General features: G+C 39.0%; 1 protein-coding gene and 1 long non-coding RNA gene across 5 annotated transcripts in view; one reads left to right on the plus strand and one right to left on the minus strand.

Annotated features, from left to right (window-relative positions):
• LOC136831286 (protein bunched, class 2/F/G isoform-like) overlaps window positions 1–24,186 on the minus strand; it is a 500,668-nt gene that overhangs the window by 9,330 nt on the left and 467,152 nt on the right. For all 4 annotated transcript variants that reach the window (XM_067091409.1, XM_067091407.1, XM_067091408.1 and 1 more), the window contains one exon: window positions 3,890–3,941. In XM_067091409.1, the coding sequence (XP_066947510.1) occupies window positions 3,890–3,941 (52 nt within the window). The remainder of the gene's footprint in view (window positions 1–3,889; window positions 3,942–24,186) is intronic.
• LOC136831287 (uncharacterized) overlaps window positions 1,896–24,186 on the plus strand; it is a 23,253-nt gene continuing 962 nt past the window's right edge. Inside the window, exons 1-2 of the long non-coding RNA XR_010850825.1 lie at window positions 1,896–2,199; window positions 21,581–24,186. The exon at window positions 21,581–24,186 is cut by the window's right edge and continues 962 nt beyond it. This is a non-coding gene — a long non-coding RNA (uncharacterized lncRNA). The remainder of the gene's footprint in view (window positions 2,200–21,580) is intronic.

Below are 24,186 nucleotides of genomic sequence, written 5' to 3' on the forward strand. Positions count from 1 at the left end.
AAAAAAAATCGTCTTTAATTTAGACGTTTCGATCGATACGGAGAAACACAGCAACAAGTACGTGAGATGAAAAAGGACTGTTGCATCGTCGATAACTCCACCATTCGTGACGAAAAAGACGGCGCTTAAGTGATTACAGAAACTTCGCATAATGTCCTATAGTACCAAAGTGCACCACCGTACCGCGATGATGATGGTATGCACGACACCACAAACCCGGAAGGAAAAAAGATGTAAACCCGAAACTAAAAATAAAAACCAAACGAGTTATAATGGATCCGGAGGGGATGGCCAAGTAACATACATGCTATATCTATAACAACATTAACGTTGTATTAAAAAAGAGATAGAGACAGAACACAATAAAACCAAAACCGAAATCTCACATAGGTTTTCCGCTTATTATCTTACGATCGTTTACTCAACCAAATCAACAGCACCAGGAAAAATAGTGTACACAGCCGCTTCCTCATTTTTCTGTGGTTGGATGTCCTTTTCCTTTGCAATCCGTTACCAAAGTCATGGACCAAGAGTTCTGGATTACCCAAGAAAAAGACTGTCAAGCAGTTCAATCTATACACTGACATATTCATGGCGCTTAACACGGACGGTTAAAAAATGTTAACTACATCTTGGATTCCCGTAATGTCTTGCTGAGTAAACAGTTATTGTGACGAGCACCGGATAAGATGTATGAGAGAGTGAGGGGTTTATCATGCTTATGGATAATGCGGAAGAAGTGTAGGAAGATGAAGGTGGTGGGTTACAAAAATAACTAATAAACTTCACAGGTTTTCAAGATAAGTCGTAAACCTTCTTTACATTACAACGAAAAATAATGCAAGTTAAACGGACCTATTAAACTAATAAGAACAAGTTTCCGCGAAGTGCAAAGTCCGTTACGCATTCGATGAGCACTGCCATAAATGATGAAGGAAGGAGGCTACATACACAGACGCATATGCAGACGGTATCACAGACATACCGGAAGACCATGGAAACCCTGTGAGCAAGAAACTTGCAATTACGACCCGATTCAACCTTGGCCCAAATGGCGTAGACCGTAGGAGGAGGAGGAACAGCGCAGGGATAGGGAACACGCCGAAAGAGGAAGAGCGAGAGACCGAAAGAGGAAGAGCGGGAGCTATTATAACCGCCCACGTTCAAGTTCCTACTGCAAGTGAGATCTAACCGATCAGGATTATGATGATATCATAATTAGCAGAAGTCGTTCACAGTCATGAACCAACCAAAAGACCCTTCTCCTCATGGACCACGACTTTGTTAAACTGTGGTCGATGACGCAATGAAAGCAAGATTAAATTCTGGCACTTTTCCAACCAAGAGAAGAGGACCTAAATATCACGAACGCTAATTCCGTTACTAGCGGAGATATCTCACGACGACTTCTGAGAACGAAGTACAAAACTGCCAAACAATAAACACGTAAAAGTAATACGCCATGGAATAAATTTGCAAGCGTCGCATTTACTGAATATAACTTCCGAGCCAGTGTTCAGTGATGTTTGACAAATGAAAGGTACTATTGACTCACTCGATAACAAGTAATATAAAACCATTCATAAGGTACATAGGTACATAAAAGGAATGAGGGAGACACAGGCGCCATGCCGTCTGGTTGGCTCACCTTATCCCCCTTTCCCTCCCTCCCACGGCTGCTCCTCCAAACTCCCTTCCCATGACAACAGCTTCCCCCCTTACCAACCCCAATCCCCCTCCACCTGCCGTCACTGCACGCACACATGCTCACCTTCCTGTAAAAACCACCCTCCCTTCCTCACCCCCTTCTCCTCTCACCCCGTAATAGCCTAGTCTCCTCATCCAGGCTCCTTACCCTCTCCATATTCAACGAAACGCGAGTCACGGAGCCAACTGGGGAGGGGCAAAGAAACGAGGGCCCCTGTCGACGACGTAGTGCCACTCGCATACCCACGGACGGTGGCATCGCATCCTCCGAAGACACTCCTCCATTCAAGTTAGCATGGCAAGAAGAGTACCAACACCTGATCGGAGCCAATTCATTCAACAGTTTCTTTATATAATTCAGCTTCCAAGCCGTCAAGACCATACGTGAAACATTCGCATTTATGTAAGATAAGAAGAAACAGAGTCGAGTCTGAGGCACAACTAGACGAACGGCGACTGGGAGGTGCCCGTGTTTGATCGCAAATATCACAGGTGAGTGGGAAACTATATAGCCGAGCGTGGTTTACCATGACCCATTTTCAGCACGTCTAAAATCAGTGACAGTAGTTCTCCCTGATTCAAATCCTGTTCAAATGTACCTCTAGACAAAATTCGGCACCTTTTGTTATACTATTCGTATTGCATACTTATGCAGAATTCGAACTTACTGTATTATCCACGTTTTACCTTTCAGATTAGTATTTATAATCTACATATCTAAATCTATTTCCATTTAGATTGCAAAGTAAAAACCTAATGCACTTTTCGTACAATTTATAGCTTCTTCAGATTACCTACAATAGCTCTATTGGGAATTCAAATGTTAAAACTTTGTAAATGAACATAACGTCAACATATTTTAAAGCATAGGAGCAGACACCTCAAATATGAGGCCAGAACTATTTCCAAACGAAATGATCACTATAACTTCTGGCAACCTTGGGATTGCACAATTATTTTATATAAAGGTGACAAAAAATCGACTAAAGATCCGTTTTTATGAATATTACGACTGGCAGTGCTGGAGGCGTGTTATCAACCTGCCTTGGTGTCACAAGACCAGCATGACGAGAGGATCGTATTACCAACGACAAAATCTGTTCACAGCCTGTAAACCCGAGGCACATAATCCATTCGTCGTTCCTGCGTTGTGGAGTGGTCTCACTTGTACCAACCAATGTTCACGATATAACATTCCCATCCAAGTCAAAGTATTGATAGTGTCCTACCTCGTATGAACGATGCTAACACCCACTTAAGTTAAACAATACTAGTACTACAAAGTTGAACACCCAAACGACATGTAAGTGGAAAGCAACTTGTTCCGCTCCGAGCGCAACCGCTAACCCTGAACAGCCAACTAGACGTACGAGGAAAAAAAAAAAAAAAAATTCTAAATGGTGTCCATTTTGCAACAGCTCCCATTCAAGCCAAGCAATCGATCAATACTACTTGAGGGGGTTTGCTCGGTCATTCTGATCACCACTATATACATTTTCTCTGAAACTGGAAGAATTTTGAACGAATTACATAGTAGCTTTAACGCAATTCAATTCTTAAGGCAATATAGGCAACAATGCCTACCAACTACGAGGAAGACGCCTACACGCGTTCGACCGTGTGGGAGGGTAATTTCCTCATCGGTCTACTAATACCAAAGTATACTGGCATTTTCACAAGTGCTCGAAGGCCAACCACAAGGAAACAATTGCTATTTTTGGGCTCTTCCGTATAAGGTTTCTAACCCAGTAGGGTTTGACTGGGGGGGGGGGGGAAGGGGGCAGAAGCATTTACAAAAGGGAGAATAACACAAGGGATTGTGGGTGGGAGGGTGTTGGGGAGTTTGAGCAAGTATCCTAACGGAGGTAGGTTTGGGTAGGGAGGAGAACGATAGAGAACGGAGTGTTGCTAACGCCAATAACAAGATGGCGGCCAACCGCGGGAGACACCCCGCAATTGCTTCGCACAAGCCAGCGTTCTCATTCATAAACAAGCCTTCAGTTGGAATATATCTATTAAATAAGATATGGCCATTTTCGTTACACACTAACGAGCACTGACAACCAGTTCGCCTGGGTTGCTATTAATCGTTGATAGAAAAAAAAAAAAACACATACGCACGAAACACCTTTCCTACCTTGGATTATAACCAAATTTTTAAATGCAAGAAACCATTACTCACCATGGCTTGCTCGATCTTGTTGTCAATGGCAACCGTACTGGCGGTGGATGCACTGTAAAAAAAAAAAGAAAAGTTAAACGTAAGTATTCTTGCTAAAGATATCAACTAAACACAAGATAAAAAACATTCTCTTAAGAAATATTCATGAGATGTATCTTCATGCAATAGTTACTTATATACTAGTTGTAAAAATGCAGAGAAATACTAAATATTATTTTCATAGATACCAGGCAAGCTGGACTTAGTGACAGGCGTTTTAGACTCTTCAAGAACAACAAAACCGTCCCCACAAAAACGATCACATGGGCACCAGAAATAAATTTCCACTTCACATCGCCATGGAAACCTTTCCTTTCACTATTGTGTCTGGGTTCGATCCCAAAGTGTTGTAGACGAAGTGAACATGAAGACAGCAATCCCCTAACAGATTCGATTTTAGCATCTTATACCATAGTAAATATACATTAATATTCGCCTATCACATATAAATACGGGCTAAAAGTCCTAGGGTACAATGGACTCCGACTTATCAATCGAGGTCTATTTAATGGGAGTGAGGCTTCACAACGCTTGGCAACATATTGATAAGCGATACTTCACGTTTAAGGCGTGGCAAACAATTCTTCCCATGTACAACCAATCTTGTCGCTAAAGGCTGCACCACTTGAAATATAAGTAACCTGCTAGTGTACAATTCTAAGAACCTAGGACAGGACTATTTATTTTTTTCTTGATGAACCAAACATCTATATTCATGCTCAACATTTTTTTTTTTTTTTTATAGATTTCAAACCCAAGATTACAACACTATAATCGTTCAGATCTACAACTTTGTCTCTGCATGATAACAAAAATCTACGGGGTTGACTACGCAGAATACAGAACCAACACAGAATCAGGTGAAATTCTACGGAATGAATACACCCTTCAATGTTTAGGAAAATATTGCCGGAACCATTAAATGTAATAAAACATTTTTCATAGGCTAATAAGTTGATATTTTTTAATATCTATACTGATTAGTGAAGATTTAAATTTCTCGAAATTGCTTTACAAGATGCGTACGCGTTTGGCTAGTTAACGACGATTTTGGTGGTGCTCAAATTATGTCCTTGACTGGTATAATAGTATAAGATGGGTCTGCTTCAGCTTTAATGTCATTCCCCTCAACAACACTGCACCAACAAACCAGCATCCCTGTTTCCCCCCCCCCCCCTCTCGCGTTACCAACACTCAAGGTCCTACAAAGCGAAGTCCTGCCACAAAGGAGGACGAAGTTACTTCATGCCTACCTCTAACAATTTTGGGCTTGCAATTAACGGCCACCAGCAACATACAACAACGGTGTTGTTCGGAGCTAAGTAATGTCTATTGTTTAAATAATTATTCTAAGTCTTGCCAAGTACGGATATGCTAGATACTTCAAGAGTTAAACTGACTAGCTTCAAACCTTGTTCAAGGTTCAAATTTTTTCCTGGCATTTGAGAGAGAGAGAGAGAGAGAGAGAGAGAGAGAGAGAGAGAGAGAGAGAGAGAGAGAGAGAGAGTTAACAGTACTAGTAAGGAACGACCACACGAGAACGTCAAGTGAGTCGACAGTTCCAAGTGCACAAAGGTAGGCTATAGCCTATGATCAGGCAACTGGTGCTGTTAGCACCTTATCAAAATCTCGCCACAACTGCATCAATAAATGAAATGCAGACAGATCTATGACAGAAGAATCTGATCCATCACCTTAAGAATGGATTACTGTGTACGTGCATGATGGAAAGTAGGGCGATGGCGGCTGCCATTTGCAACGTCACCTTCACTGTAACCTTCCTTCCTCCCTCCCAACATCTCCGTCAGTCATCCCATTCAGTCAAATAGGAATCTGGCTTCTCAAGGAGACTACGAAGATGGAGTAAAGGAATCATGAATGTAAGCCACCAAACCTTATTCACAAAGGCGCAAGCCACAAGCGACGGTGAAAAGAAAGTGCAGCTCGGCGGCAGTTGTTGGCCATGAGATCTACTGCCATTGTTGCTTGCCCTGGGGGGAAATCGATCCATGCACTACCTCCACCAAACGAACTGCTATGGTTATTAAAATAATGGCAAATATCACTTACCTATCAACTACTATGCTCTTAACAAGAGCATTGGCGTACGTCTGGTAATCATAAATGTCTGAACACAACATTTTTCCTTCACTGAGCTGACGAAGAGTCAACGATACAAGATTTCTGTGCGACCGTGTCAGAGAGCGTAGGAACGTGGCTGCACTTTCCTCTATTCCTGCGAGGCGACTGTTTCATCTGAAAACGGGTCTCCAGGTTTACCAGCCGTCCAAACCTTTCTGTTGTGGTGGGGCCCCGGTCGGCGCATGAACAATGAGTTCAAGCTTTACAATATGTGTTATGCTTTTTACCGGGCGTCGCCAACAGCTGATCCCGTCACGACATTTAACATCATAACATGGGGCCCGGGACTGCGCTTAACATAACTCTCTCCTCACACTGCCGCGGTATTCTCTGTTGTTATACCTAGTCGGTGGCCCAAACAGAGCAATGACGTTTTCTCTGGAAATCCAGCCCCCCTCGGGCTCTGGCGTCTGCGCCTGGACGGTCGGTCTTCCACCAAAGAGAGTGGACGAGTAAAAAGCCGGATGACATCTGTTGTTAGGGGTACTTAGCGAGTTGAATATCTACATTAGAAGAATATATGTGGCGTTTAACTACTGAACAGGAACTTCTAACCGGAGAGCCAAGACCACAAAGAAATCAGTTCACTCAATTGAGGAAAACCAGCTTAAAATCAAGCCTTGTCGATCGATGCCATTGGGAGCTCCTTCGCCGTCATGGACAGTCCATTACTACGAATTTCTACTCAATGACCTTAACAGAATCGGGCAAGGTTTGCAAACAAAAGCTAACGCTTTAGTTTAGCAGTAAAAAGAAAAAAAAAACCCTGTGGGCGCCGGCCGAGAAATAATACTTTGCTCTTTCTAAAGCGTAAGGTTTGTTGCTCTTGAATATAGATGGCGCAAGCGTCTCTTTCTCTCACAAAAACGTGTAGACAACAAACTAAATTAATTTGAGCAAAAAAGGAAAGAAAGGCTGGGGGGAGGGGGGGTTCAAATGTAGCTGTAATCGACCGGTTCCTGGATTCACAGACAACTGCGCCTGCTTCTGGATAATTCAGACTTCATAACGGGTTTCATGGCAAGCGGATAACTGGCTACTACCGTCTTAGCCGAGACAGTGCATTCCCAACCAACATGAATACTAAACACAAGATTCTCCTTGTGTCAAAGGATGCAACAAATCATTCCTCTCGTATAGAAAAATTTGGATAATGCTCTAGTTTTTTGTTTGTAAATAAAAAAAAAACATATTAGGATGTATGCAGCTTCATAAAGCTTACAGTTTCTAACATTAATAAAAATAAATTTACAGCCTCTGACTACAGTTAATCCTTCAACACTTGGAGATGACAAATGAGGCAACATCTTAAAAGGTATGTCTAATAAGGCATTAATTGCCGAGGAATGTATATCCCGCATAACTAAGAAAACTGACCAGATTATTCTAGTCAAAGTCTCTTGAATTTCAAATCGTCCTTGTTCGATGGTTTAATGTCTGTTTCTGATTCTGTGTAAAGTAACAACAATAACAAGTTACTACTTAATAACATATGGATATAGCTTAATAAATTTCCCATATATAATTATTACAAGTACCATTACTTACAAGTTAATGTCTCACACATTGCGCGAAAAATTTCTTCAACGTAACATACTTCAGGCCATGCAAGTCAAGTATATCTTAGTTTTACCAGACCACTGAGCTGATTAACAGCTCTCCTAGGGCTGGCCCAAAGGATTAGACTTATTTTACGTGGCTAAGAACCAATTGGTTACTTAGCAACGGGACCTACAGCTTATTGTGGAATCCGAACCACATTATAGCGAGGAATGAATTTCTATCACCAGAAATAAATTCCTCTAACTCTTCATCAGCCGGCCGCGGGAATTGAACTCGGGCCCATCGAGCGACAGTCGAAAGCTCAACCGAGTCGGCCAACAAAGGGCTTATGCAGATGATATTAAGTCGAATTGCTCGATGTTGTTTCAGATTTAGCTGGCCTTGTGCCAGCACGGGCTCTTGCTCCTAGAGCAGCCCGTAAACTGCTCGAATAAACGTGTGAATACTGAGCTCGAAGAGACGGACGGGTTTAACAAGTGTCCCTTCTGGTTAAACACCTCTAAAATTTAGATACGAACAGGTGACGTGCCCAAATTCATCACAACTGCACGTCTCTATAAAATCATATCTCCATCAGTATCATTCTGGTAATGCTGCATGGAAAAGGCTGGAAATACCTAAGGGCATCAGGGCATAATATGTTGATTCTAGATTCGTACAAAACATGATTTTCCTGATTTACTCCTACGGTAAATTTTAATAAATGAAACTTAATACAATTACGGAAGTCAGAAATTCATGCAGCGTCAGTTTGGCATTTACGTAGTTTGTAAAACTGTATTTGGCAATTCATGAGAAAAACTGTACAAAACAGACACAATTCATCAACAAGAGCATTTTTTTTAATATATGAGAGAGAGAGAGAGAGAGAGAGAGAGAGAGAGAGAGAGAGAGAGAGAGAGAGAGAGAGAGAGAGAGAATTAGCTATCAGTTGGGGTTAATTTTTGTTTATTTAGAGACTTTATGTCATTTACGCAATACTTGTACTTTTCTTCGAAACTATATCGTCTTTGAATAATTCTGATTTTTTTTGGAGCACAAACTACTACCGTTAAGGAGTAGGTACAGAAAGCCTACCTAAAGTAGACAGGTCGACCCTTAACGAGTTCTCACGTAGCAACGCCAAAGTCACTACCGAGAACAACGACAACAACTAATGTACATATTAGCAATGAAATCTCAGGCTACACCGTGCCCATTATCAAAATATTGACCAGCTGGTAGGTTAAGTTGAGGGCGCCATACCGTCTGAAGAGTTCCATTTATGGTCAGGGTTTGTTTACGCGAATAGAAAACAGGATTCAATGGCAGACCTTGCATCCTCAACAGGAATTTCTAGGGGCAACTCGCATACAAATGATACCTAAAATAACGGTATGAAACTGGGAAACTGATATCACGAGCACTTTCAATATATATATATATATATATATATATATATATATATATATATATATATATATATATATATATAAAATCCGGCTGAAAACGATACGCTGACGCCTTTGTTCTCATAAAGAATATCACATACCATAAAATTATATTACTTTAAATTCTAAGTTAAATTTACAAAACTAAGGATCACGATAAAGCCAAAACATCAAGACCTTGAAACGCCGTTAACCAACTACCGTGCACAAAAGCAACTGTCCATATATGAAGAGTTGACTGGACTTTTTTTTTTTTCCTACCGCGCACTTATGAACTTTGCTGTTGGCTAATTATTTTTGAAAGGTACCAATATAACATAAGGACAGGACCCGTTCCCAAACCCTTTTTTAAAGGCTATGACGAGAGCAAGTGGGTCCTTGGTGAACGTGTCACTAAAATATAAGGTATGCGCATTAATTACGCATAAGCCTTTCGCCTTTATTCACAAAATAATAATGTAAGATCATGAAGATATGAAAGCATGCACCATAAACTCGAAGGGCATTAACCCTAAAATATCTCACTATTAATTTTCATGATAGAGTCGTTTCCTGACAGAATATTACAAAGAAAACCACATATACACTTCATTTTAATATCCTCGCACATAATAAATCACACACAACGCCATTTTAACATATGTGCCCATAAAAAATTGTAAAACAAAATATTCGTAACCTCCAAAACCTAAACCTCTTGGCCCCTGGGCCATTACAGGGCATTACTGACGATGTAAGTAGCAATTCCGGCGCCCCTTACTTCAGTTCCACTTGGCCAAAGGACGCAGGTAGTGACTGAATCAATAAGCGAGGCAGGACGCAAGCATTCATTAGATATGAAAGCAAGCAGGCAGGAAGCATGTGAACCGACATAATGAAGCCCTTTCCTGCTAATGTCGCTTTTCTTCTGTAACCTTTTTCACTCCGCAACCTGCTGGCTGCTGTTTGATGTAATCATTGCGGTTACCAAAGCGTTAGTCACATGCAATGCAACACGGCAGAATTACTCTTAATCATGGCATTAACTGGTACGCATTTCCTTGACATATTCTCAAAATTGTTTCAATAAATTTACTTAGCTCGTGTTTCCATTACTTCGTAACCTTGGATATGATAAAATTTCTAACACAATACATGTTAAATACAACTTACATTATTGTCATTGCCATTACTCAAAGTACTACTTTATGTTTACCAGGAAAATAGAACAAAATATAAGCAATAATAACATTAATAATAATAAGCCGCTGTGCTCTAAAGTTTTCTCTGCATACGTTTTAAAGTTTTCCCTTCTTTACCGACTTCGTTATCTTACAGCTACCGCCAACCATTCAGAAGAATACTAGATTCATTCTATCACGTAGGAGCTGATCAGCACGCACGAACATGAGATGGGACCATATTCTTTGATTTAGCTTCACTGTAGTTAAACCTTAGTACAATAATTGTGTGGCCGTTAGAAAGACAAGATGTGGCCTTCCTTGCTGTGGTCTGCATAACCTTCTTCGTCTGTTCTTAAACCGTGCTGTCTGTCATACTCTGCGGAACTTTCCTCTTTCACTTTTAATCTCTTGTTACCATGCTACGGGAGCTCGTTCTTCAGGTTTCAAACGTTCACTGTTATGTCGTAATGAGCTAAGTGATTTTACTGATTCATTTTCACATTAGGTTGCCATACTAAGGGAATTTTAAATAATTTATTTACTGTTTTTCAATGTCAGGTTGCCATACTGTGGGAGCTTTTATTCTTTCATGTTTATTCTATGATTGCCATATTATAAATATTTTTTTATCTTTTATTTTCAATCTCTAACTGCCATAACCTGGGGGGAAATTTCAAGATTTTCTTTCCAATCACTGGTTGTTGTGCTCAGGGAAGTTTTCAGTTTTTAATGATCAATCTCTAGCTGCCATTCTTCGTTGGATTTTTACGCTTCCATTATCAATCTCTGGTTGCCAAGCTCAAAGAGCTTTCAATAATAACTAGACTCAAGCATGAACATTTCACTGATATTCATAATATATTCATAGCGTTAAACTCACGGCATCATGAATACGGTAGCATATATCATGTTAAAAGATACAAATGCTTGCAAATTAATATTCCCAGTCCATTTGTCAGATCATTATCATATTAAAGCAATTCTGACTCCGTATCAAAACATTCGTCTAAGCTATTCTTTCCTACTTTGATTTCAAAATATCAAAAATTTTATTTTGCATATATGAAAGCACACAGTAATTGTATATACGAAGTTGCATCACTTTATATATATATATATATATATATATATATATATATATATATATATATATATACATGCATATATATATATATATACATGCATATATATATATATATATATATATATATATGTACATTTATATATATATATATATATATATATATATATATATATATAATATAATATAGTATATGTCGCTTTAATTACAATACTGAAGTCATGTTTTGGAGGAAATAAAGATAGTTGTGGTAATTCTTATAGGAGTTCAACTGACTAGGTTCACTGAATCGTGCGGCATATTTGCTGGCTACGTTGGTAGAAATCACAAATTATTCACTATGCGGCAACCGATGACACGCGTCATCTGACACAATGCAGTATTGAAACTTAATCAACAAAAAATAAACGTAATATACTCAAGCATATTAGTTGCGGGTTATCTAACCTTACTTTGTTTTTCAAAAGACGAGTTTTAATCTTTAAGCAATTCGGACTGACGTTACCGACTCTTGAAAACCCTTGCTATGCTATGGGTTGTTCACGGATCTGTAAAACTTTTTCCCTACAATCATCTCTGGGGGGTTTTTCTCTTAAGAAAGAATAAGAGGAATTCTTATTAAGTTTGTTTATTATCGTTTTATACAGCAATTTAAAGGACCATTACATAACGAATGTCTTCTTACTGTAACTCTCAAGGATGCTATCTATTTTCGATCAAGGAAAATAAAATTCCCTGCAAGGAAACCACAATACTGCACTCCGACTTTACTTCCGTCAAAATCACTAGCGCAGATAAACGATACTTTACGAAACCATACTGATAACATCGAGCAATCCAAACCTCCTCAGTCTTCTTACAGCAGAAAAGAAATTGCTATTATCTATCATTAAACCGAATGGATCACTAATATTTGACAGGAAACATATAATGACGTCAGCTCTTACTAAAGACAACACTCGGCAGGAAATCTTGAATCCGATAACAGGTACTGAGATGAACTCTGTGAGATAAAAGAAATCCGTACAACAAAAGTTAAAGGTGACAAGAAGAGGAAATGGACATTTCTTCGACCCTTTGTATCAAACGCTACGAAAACTACGTGAACACATATACAGGAATTTAAATAGATATACATATATATATATATATATATATATATATATATATATATATATATATATATATATATATATATATATATATATATGTGTGTGTGTGTGTGTGTGTGTGTGTGTGTGTGTGTGTGTGTGTGTGATATACAGTACATACATATATACTGTGTGTGTGTATATATATATACATACATACACATACATATATATATTGTGTGTGTGTGTGATATACAGTACATACATACATAAATACATACATATATATTATGTATACATACATACATACATACATATATATATATATATATATATATATATATATATATATATATATATATATATATATATATATTATAATACCCACAAACATACTGAACTAGAATTTAAATGAAAACATCTCCCAAACTTCATCTAATTAAGATACGAGGAACCCTTCAATTACTTGAAATATTTCCAGCCTGAAAGGACAAAATATAACAGTATCGGAAAAGGGAACATGCACTTGGAAAATAAACATTAACATCCAACCAAATAAAAAGAAGAAACTTACGCCATGATGTCATAATACTTCTTATTGGAAAGAGTGATGGGCGTCCGACACCCTGGGGTCAGATTCCCGGGGGTGAGGTTACCCGGCGTCCGAGTCCCGGGGGTAATGTTACCTGGGGTGCGACTGCCCCCGGAATTCGCTACGATGTAAGCCGCCGCGCAAACCGACGGTAAGACGGTGCCATGATTCATGGGTCGGAAGCTTTTGTTGGACATCATGATTCTCCTCCTCGATTCTGGCGTCCTTTGTTTTCCCTCCACTCGTGTTCCACAACAAATGAAGTGGTTGCAAAGTTCAAAAAAGTCAGCGAGTGAATATTCTCCAAATGTGTGCTTAGTCGCTCACAGGGCAATAATCACTCCTCTACTTATTTATAAATGTATATATGTCTCTAGTTTTGAAATATCTGTCTTTCTTTCAATAGAAACACAAATGTTCAAACCTGAAAATTTAAAAGAAATCTTTCGTTTATGTACGAGTAACATAAATGATAGCACGTATTGTGTCAGAGAGAGAGAGAGAGAGAGAGAGAGAGAGAGAGAGAGAACGAAGGGATGACAGAAGCAACAAAAATAGATAAGAAAATGTATCTTCCGAATAAGGCGTGTGGAGGTCACAATGAAAAGAAAAAAAAAATACATATAAAAACAAACCCAGTAACCGCATCCCGAAGTAAACCTTACCAAACAGGACAAGAGGAGAGGAATGCTTCCACTACTTGCCCCTCACCCCCAAAAGGGGTAACTGCAATCACAAGTGCTCAAGTGCACTCACTGACCGCTTATTCTTGCGACGCAATAAGAGTTGCCGGCTCCAAACCTTTGCTTGGACAGTTGGAGAAATATTCAGACACTACTAGTGACAATTTATCGCTATTGATTTCAAAGTCAACACAAACACACACATTCGTTTACACGCACACACATACACACAAACTAGACTGCACAAGAACAACAGAAATGAATAAACAAGAGCGTTCGGAGACCGTAAACCTCCGCCCGACCTGACCAATCTTCAGTTCAAAATATCCCTTCTTCTATTAAGTTACAAGACTATCTCTCCCAAATCCTAATTACTTTTTACCAGTCATGAAGCCCTTCTTTGGAGATGAAAAACTTCGGCAGGGTGATTAAAATGCTCTTCATACATTACATGAATCGTAGAGATCACTCGATGCGCCTTTAATTTTAATGAGCATAATCAACTTGAAATCAGAGAAGTAATGAAATCGCCTTACAATATATCAAAGAAGCCTACACCCTAAAGAACAACAAAACGACTAAGACAACTCCATATTCATCTGAGGTCATTAGAAAAAAAAAACCTTCAATAACGAGTTGTCAAAGTTATCGACTGACCTGCTTGCAAGCATATCTGTTTGGCTCGTGGTCTCGTTTTTATGTGCCCCAATGCTTAAAAGGCCTCTGCAACCAAGCCTCCCTTCAGCTCGTATTTACATAAATCTAATGAAATTAACATATTCAGGGCGTAACCTCCAAAACCACAGACTCAGTGGGCGAGATTGCTTTCTCTCGCACCAAAACAAGGCTCACAGCTTGAACACAGTTTCTCTCTCTCTCTCTCTCTCTCTCTCTCTCTCTCTCTCTCTCTCTCTCCGTTTGCGTGGAAAGCGTCGCATATTGTGCTCTTTAAGGTAACTTGTCTGACGCAAACAGATACTAATTCCTTAATTTTCATTCAGACAATATGTATTCACTTACAAAACAATCCCGACATGCGTGGGTACGCAAGACAGCCCCTAACACATTATCATAAAAGTTCCAAGTTCAAGACAAGACAAGAAATCGAGCCAATCTGTAAGCAATTGAAGACATCATTAAAATACCTTTTGCACGGAGAAGGGCCAAACCCCGTTGCTTCAGTGAGGGGCCATAAAAATACGAGAGATTAGATTCTCCGTATTTCTAAAGGAAGCAACTAGCCATTGTCTAGTGACCTGTCAAGATACTTAGCTTATCTGCCAGACCATTTTAAGAACCCGACCTCCGCTATCGCAAGACCCTCCATTAACCAAAAGCCTCGCCTGCTTCAACCACTTTTTGCAGGAGGAAGGGAAGAAAAAGAGAGAGAGAGAGAGAGAGAGAGAGAGAGAGAGAGAGAGAGAGAGAGAGAGAGAGGTGGGAGGGGAAGAGAACTAGGTGGGGGGGAGGTGCAAATAAACAAGGGGATGTCATGAGGACAAAAGACAGTTCAAGAATTCCATTTCACCAGGACATATTCCGCCACAAATATACGGAAAATGTTTCCCACTCAGCAAAGTCCAGATCTTTGTTTATCTCAAGCACAACTCAAATATAAATAGGAAACATGCACACACACTTCTTGAAACTTTTAAAAAGGGCGCCAGTGATGAAACCTCTGCCAATGATGGGATTATATTGGCTAACAAGGTTTCCGTCAAGAGGGTGATAAATGCCAAGAGAGCGGGGATAAACAATGCTAATGGGGAGGATAGATGGGACTGTTGCACGGTAGGTGGGTGGGGGATGGGGGATGATTCTGTCGTCTCTTCCAATGACAGCGACACGGTCCAAATACGAACAGGCTGGCATACTGTGACGTGTCATCCATCACAATACAAAAAAATAATAGAAAAAGGGTGAATGTGGATACGAATAAGCAAGACGGCAACAATACATTGTCCTTTTAGGAGTTAGCTCCAAAACAAATAACAACGAAATGTGTAAATAAACTAGAAAATAGATGAAGATGGTCATCAAGGAGGTCATGAAAACAATCTCTGAAGCATTTCTGACCTTCTCTCCTGGCAATCGCCCTGTTGGTCCCATCATGAGACTGATGAAAGACAGTAATAACGAAAACCCTCATCAACATAATGTAATGCCCCCCTCCCCCCTTTTAGGGGGGTTATGTCTTTTCTTGGCTCTTTACCCTTTGAAGGTATTGACAACGAGCCAGGTTTACGTCTTCGCGAAGACAGGATGTTGTTTGGCAGAAACAAAGTTAAACTTCATAATTTATGATGCGCCAAATCAGGTACGGAAGGGAAGCATGCAACATGCACAATAACTAATCCCATTTTTTCTCAACATATAAAATGGAATATTAATCTTGCTCTAGGTCACATGAGGTAGAAATAGCGCCTTGTGGTTGGTTTAGATGAAGCCGGCCTTATGCCAGCACGAGCCGTGCGTGATAAGGTGTGAAAGGGAACGAGGGAGCTAGCGTGGACCTGAAAATTTTTAACAACTAACGGCGACAAAGTAACGTTATATCATATTTAGCAGGCAATTTCTCTCTGTCTCTGTGTCTGTGTCTCTCTCTGCGTATAAGCAGATAGAGAATTGCCTTGCTAAATATAGTATAATTTTCATCCCTTATAAAAGCAAGTGGGGATAGTACTTGAAGAGATGAGCTTGTTATGCTACGATAATCCGGTTGGTACTCATAACATGCTACCTGATATTAAAGCAATAATATATTTGGCTTTTTGATAATGACAATTCGACTTATTTTCAAGTGGTTATTTTAGGAAACAACAAGTCTTTGTATATTATATCATATTCCTTTAAAATCTATGGTGAAGTGCACAATCACAGCAAAAAATATATTGATTACTACTTAATTGTAAAAATTTCTTCAAGTGAAAAATGTTGGTATTGATGAACGTATTTATTTACAAACAAAACCATAGCCAAGGGATCATCATATAAAATGGTAACTTCCATAAATAAAAATACTTAAGACATCATTACGGTCTGATATCATGGCTAAGAAGAATTTACCGTTACTAAGGACACACAAAATAACAAATAGCCTCGCTCTATCAAGGACAGTCTTTGTGGCAAGTGACAGATGACCATGAACGTCTTTAAACCTCTCCGGAAGAACGAGCTAAAAATGTTAAAATCCGTGATTTTGTCATGGATGTGACTGTGTCATACAGGAGTGAAGATTGCCTGGAGATTATTCAAGCGAAATATAACAGTTCAATAATGATATGATAAACTTCCTCCTTGGAGGTTTGTGCCTCATGCGTCAGCAGCTCAATTATATATATATATATATATATATATATATATATATATATATATATATATATATATATATATATATATATATATATATAAAATCTCGAGTTCACTAGCAATAACATAAACCTTGCCTAATACAATTAACACAAAGTCCTAACGACAAAAATAAGGTGGGATAGAAAACTGATATTAAGACACGAAAATGACGTTTCAAGGAAGCCAATAACTAAGGTTTCACAAGCTATGAGGAGTTCTGAAAACAATATCTTGCACACACTGCCTTGCTCAAGCTTTCAATCTTTCCACAATTCCACCTGCCTAATACAAGACTATCTGGCTTTCTAAGACACAGTGAAAACAATTATATTCTAAATGGCTGAGGTGCACTGAAAGCATATCTATGTATTTAAACTCGCTAGGAAAAAGGTCCCAAATCACGGAATTTTAAATAAAATCAAGAAAACATGGAAATAATCCCATCACCTTCACAAGTAATGTGAGTCATGAAAAAACTATGACAATTTCAGAGGTCGTGGTAATCATTAGCCAACTCGATATGTCATGGCAATCACATAGACAACAAGAAATTATGGCGTAACACAAGCAACGAGAAACCACGACAACGCTTAAAAGAAATCATGGCAACCATTGCAAGACTAAAGATCATGGAAAACATTTGAAGTCTTAAAAATCATAGCAAATACTTCGGAAAGTAAAAAAAAAAAAAAAATGGCAACCATTTCTTAAAGTAAAAAAATCATGGAAACCACTTCGACAAGCTAAAAAAAAAACTACGGAAACCACAGCATCCAGTCCAGAAATTATGGCAACCATTTCGACAAACCAAAGAGGCAAGGAGAGCATTTTGTCAATATGCCATGAAAGTCTTCGAGCATGACTTTTATAAAAACAAGAAAATTATACCATTACTTCTAACTACTTATCAAGTCTTGGAAATCAATCTACCAATCTTGGCAAAAAAAAAAAAAAAAAAAAAAAAAAAAAAAAATAGGTATGAGTCCCTCAACTTATGCCATCAATAACCATCATTCCATACTGTACCAGAAGAGCCACGCAACCTTGATACGACTGAAGGAAGGCCTTGGAATGGCGCTGAATGTAAGGGTGGAGGCAAACATCGCCGGCACAATAACACGCTCTCTCTCTCTCTCTCTCTCTCTCTCTCTCTGCATGTCTCCTTGATCAATTGCAGAAGAATGCTGCTATCACCGATACTCTATTGCTGTGAAGGACAAACTGGACACCACATACAATCACTGCTGCCATCACGTAGTCAAACTATTTACCGACATGCAGCGCGTTCACAGGGCCCGGCGGAAGCTAAAGCGCTAATTTGAGGTTTAACACCTGACATTTCATGCCATGTTGTTGAGGAACGGCAGAAAACGTCCGTCACATTGGGCGGGGAATAAACGAAATGAACGACATAGTGGTCAGGCGGAAGCTGAGAATTTTGTCCGACGATTTAGCATTGCTAGTTCCTATGTCCTAGAATAACCAACCTTATGAAAAGTTTCATTCGCTAATTAACCTCCATAGAAAACTCGGAGACATCAAAGAGTTTTGGTTTACAACTTATGATTTACAAGACTTAAGGAGAGCACCGACCTCTTCTTTACAAGAAAACGTCAGGAGGGTTACATAAAAAAAGCATTGAAAGGTTTTCGCGGCTGCTTTGGGACGTTGATAAATGGGGCCGGAGGTCCAAATTGTACAGAGACGAAGCCGTAGTCAGGTACCACCAACTTTTATCCTCTCTCTTTAATTCTTACCAGATTAAGCACAGGGTTAAAAGCCGGACCAACAACCGTACATTAGATTTTTAATAGGACATAAAAGCCTAATAAATTGTTTGAGCCTGAACCTACACATCCTCTTATCAATTCGAATCAAAAGACCTAAAATTACTTACAACCAGTTTAAATGATAATTCTCAAATAACTCTCAAGAATCCCCACGTCACTGAAAAGATATAAAATCAAGCCAAGTAAACCAAGAAATATCTTTTCTCACAATGACTATCTGAAGAAAGAATCACATTTAAGAACAAACTGCCCAGAATGATGGGTGTACCAAGAGGGTGGGGAGGGGTGGGTGAACTGTGCCAGGGTTACTGAGGTAGGTAGACATCTATACGGATCATCGCACAGGACGGCTCCGACACTGGCACACGAAAAAAATTAATCATAAAAAGTTGCTTCCTGTGAGGCGCATGCAAGTTGCACACATCCGACCATTCTAGAGGTCATCTTGCAAACACTCCGCCCACAATTAAAACCCTCCGAACTTTCTCCCCTATATTCTCAAGGGGTTGTCCTTCTCCCACAGACAGTCGTACATTACACTCTCCTGCGGAATAGGCTCGACTTGTTACAGTATAATGAAATGAATAAAAACCTAATTCCGATTGCATCTTCGATTTTTGCTGAATTACTAATTACTAGCCGTTCAGACTATTAACATGACCCAGATACCACTATTTATCTCTAGTCATTTACATATGGCCTTATTAGGGGGTTGAGGCCAAAGCTATGTCGCTCCCTCTAGCATATTCAATACTAAGTCGCGTTTTAATTTCAAAATCATTGGTTTTATTAAATATATATTAGTAATTAACAAGCGTAACTTCAAATTTTCAGTAACTTTAAGAATATTCTCATTTTTTGCTGAATGCGAAGATGCTATTTTCATGTCAAATTAATTGATCCCAACAAGTGAAAAAAATATATATATACATATATAAATACATAATTATATAATATATATCTTAGGTAATAATTAATAAGCAATTTCCATATAACAGGGACAAACTTTCATTAAAATATCGCCCCACTTCTGATATCCTTTGCGGTATACATATCTTCCACTTGGAATTATTGCATGGCACAGAAGCCTCTTAACAAAATATTCATTTTACTTTTGGAATAGCTTACACCCAAAAGGGAATTACACAAGATAAGTACTCGGCTTCAGCCAGGATTCGAACCTTAGCCTTTTGGGACTGATAACAGAGGACACAGGTGAAGTGAATTCGATATAGGAGGCATTTGCGGCCCAATGTGTGTGAGTGTATACATATATACGTATGTATACATAACATATATATATAATATATATAATATATATATATATATATATATATATATATATATATATATATATATATATATATATATATATATATATATGTGTGTGTGTGTGTATATTTGCATGTGTGTATATATATATATATATATATATATATATATATATATATATATATATATATATATATATATATATATATATATGTTAATAACCAATGTGGTTATTAACGTTACATACGTATCTGGTAAAAAAATAACCAGTAGATTTTATATATATATATATATATATATATATATATATATATATATATATATATATATATATATATATATATATATATATATATATATATATATACATGAGAGAGAGAGAGAGAGAGAGAGAGAGAGAGAGAACATGCACAAAAAATGCGCAAAAAAATTACAATAAATACTGAAAGCTTTTGCAATCTGACGGGACCGGATACTAAGGGAGTCTGGCTTCCTTGATAATGAACTCCTGCAACATACTTGAAGGACGATGAACATAAAGGAAACTCTTGACTCCAAGGACGTCCCAGGAAGAAATCAAGGAAAAAAAAAGGAAGGGGGGTATTCTTTCCCACCGACTACTGCGCAGTGAACAACAATTCACCCCTATGAGAATTCTAAATAGACGCCAGTTCACCTATTGTGAATACCAACTCGCGCCTGTGGTCTCTCCTTCGCAAACGCCATGGGGATTAGCGACGGTACTTTATTTTCTTGTTATTGCAATGCTCTTGGTCTGAATGGAACGTTGGGGGATTTAAATCTCATGATATCTCTTCAATACATAAAGAAGAATGAGTTGGTGTTCTACCTAGTTCATACCTACGTCATTCTCTCTCACTCTCTCTCTGTCTGGGATATACTCTACAAGCATACATAAATACTCTAAACTCTAACAGTCACTGACAATGCACACATACTATACCCATAAATACACAAGCAAACATGTGTATTAATGAAGTGTAAATAAAAAAAATATCGGAAAGTAATGAAAATAATCAAGTTAAAAGAAAATCTTTCTTTCATTAAAAATAATGTTCTGTTTAGGGTTAACACACAGGCCTACATAGATATATAGCAGTCTGGATAATACTAAATTCCCCCTGGCAAACCATATCAATAAACCCCCCCCCCCACAACCAACACCCTACCCAACACAACAAGTGTGTGACACACCGCACGTCTCATTTCAAATCACGTGAAACAGTTTAAACTTGATAAGATACATGAAAACTAGATTTCCCTCAGATTTCACTGTCTTTAGGAGGCGTTATGTATTCATTACCCCTTGGAAAGGGAATAACAATTACACACACACTAGAACTACACTCAATGAGAGGGAGGGCACGATTGTTTTTCGAGGAGGGCATTACAGTCTGCGTCATTTCCGAAAAATCACTTCACCACCATCACAAGTCACTACTGATCGGTAAACTACGTCTCCTCCTCTTCCAGATTCCCGCCGGAGGCAACCAGGAAGGAAGGACGGAACGAAGACAGGAGGTACTCTGTAGACGGAGGAGACTTCGTGGAGAAGGTGCTGGCTGTTGCTGCCGTGGTGTGCGTTGTAGTTGGAGGAGGATCACGACGGCGGGATGGGAGACTCGCTGCGTGTGTGTGTGTGTTTTTGTGCGTGTGTATGTTTGTTTGTCCGACTGACTTCGTGCCAGGGCCGAACAACCCTCCGTCTCCCCACTCCCCTTCCCCCTCCCCCTCAACACTTCGGTACACAACATCCATCTCTCGCTCGCTTAACGTTTCTTTATATCTAAAGACACGACAATCGCTTTCGTTATTTCGTCGCTATTTGACTTCCTTTTTCCAGATGCAAAGCAGAACACAAGATGCGCAGCCGACTCCTCCTTCATCCGACAGGGGACAGCGGTCGACAGCAGCCAGGAATGGAGAGAGATCCTTCGCAGCTACGTTTGGCATCCTACCTAGTACAGAGTAGCTAGCCGGCCCTGACCACTGGCGCCGCCCTTCCCCAATGAGACCAAAACCGTCCCTCCCACCCAATGACCCTACCAAGACGCCCGTCCTATACCACAGGCCCACCCGGCTCGACTCGCCCAACGTCCTTATAGACCCCCTTTTACCGAACCTACGAGATAACCGCATCCTTTCATGTCACATGGGAACATACCGATCCATCTGTTTCATTCCCATTTGCATCCATGATTTCGGGCACGTCATCTGGATCATACAGTTCCAAAAATAGCCATTTGCTACATACCACTCTGTAAACTTTCATTTCCGATCATTTCTCCAAATAACATTTAGTTTTTGTATTCCTCCATGCAAATCTAAATACCTACACATTAAACACAACAAAATTATATTTTCGTTTACGCGTACCTAATTAGCTAGTAATTACCACAAAATCGTGTTTACAGCGCTTACAAAGTTTCGTAGTATAAACAAGAACGACAAGATTCTAAGAGATGATAAACACAGTTGTCAGCTTATGAAAAGATGTCTACGAATGGGTATGAATACTAATTAGAGAAACCTATTTTGAGCCTTATTTTAGAGTCAACTTCTCCCCCAGGTAGAATTTCTCCCAACTCTTAAGCTTATGCAGGTAAGAGAAGCTGCTGACCGCCACCCCCTCCCCCTCCCCCTCGCGCTTCAAGATGCATTTAGATTAACTTGTCAGCACCATTTCTCCCTCTATCGAATTTCGCATTTTTTTTCTAACTCTGATCATCATGTTTCCCGTTTCCTCTTTCAATCTGACCCCCTTTCTACCATCCAATCTGCATACGTCAAGACTTTAGTTTCCTATATTTTCTGGGGGCAAGTAAAAATAAAAAATAAATAAAGCTACAGAACTTTACAAAATCACCACACACAGAACACAGTACAAATCATTAAATTCCCAATGTCAACTTGAAGAAGCGATTAGGATTTATGAAGTACTGGTAAATTACTAGAGGGTGTACCAAAATAAAACCGGTATATGCACTAACAATAAGGGAAGGCAATGGTCCAAAATTAGCCAGAAAAGGATAAAGGTACATTCAAAACCACCAGTGTACATACTCGAGAGTGAAACCCTTTCAAAGGCCCTCTTTACACCTGATCCAATCCCGGTAAAGGGCTCAACCGTTATTTCGCATCGAGACCGAGGGTCCTTTACAGTTAATGCACGGAATGTCCAAGTATGACGGTGCATAACATACCAAAGGCAACATTATGCTACTGATATAAATGTGATAACATTCATAATTTACAAACAATTATCGTCGTTATAAAAAAAAGATAAGGACTAATCAAGTGTTGTTCTTTTGTATATCATCCTGTAAAAACATAATAAATACTTTCAATTCATTGGGCAAGACAATTTTTCACATTTGGATACCACCCAGAGGGAAAATTCTAGATTGGTGTTTTGAAAAGGGAAAATTCTAGACTGCTATTTTGAAAAGACCAGTGAGTCTACATTACATTTTGTCATGTGACTTACAATAAAGTAACTTACAATTATCAGCCATTTTTCAAACGGCATTTAATTGTGTAGATAAAAATAAAAACTGTCTCATAAAATTTGCTTGACCAATCCATCTGAAAGGCTTCAAGGTTAAAATGTACTGTTACAGAACAATATTTGCATCACGCCCCATGGAACCATATTTGAGGTGTGGTCCGTAGAACCAATGTTTGAGTTGTATTCCAAGGAACAATGTTTATTTAGTTGCCCACAGAACAATATTTGCTTTGCGACCCATGGAACAATATTTTCATTGTGATCCACAGAACAACTGTGGCATTATGGCCTAAAGAACAATGTTTGAATTGCGGCCCAAGAAACAATGTTGAGGCAAAGGGAACAATGTTTGGACTTACGCCCGTGGAACGATGTTTGCATTGTGTTCCATGGAACATTGTCTGCTTTAAACCTCATGGAATGAAATTTGCATTATGGTTTGGAACAATGCCTGCTTTGACGCCCATGGAATGATGTTTGCATTGTGGTCCATGGAACAATGTCTGCTTTGAAGCCCATGGAATGAAGTTGCATTATGGTTTGGAACAATGTCTGCTTTGAAGCTCATGGA

This window comes from Macrobrachium rosenbergii, chromosome 48 (assembly GCF_040412425.1).
Source record: "Macrobrachium rosenbergii isolate ZJJX-2024 chromosome 48, ASM4041242v1, whole genome shotgun sequence".
Taxonomy (NCBI): domain Eukaryota; kingdom Metazoa; phylum Arthropoda; class Malacostraca; order Decapoda; family Palaemonidae; genus Macrobrachium; species Macrobrachium rosenbergii.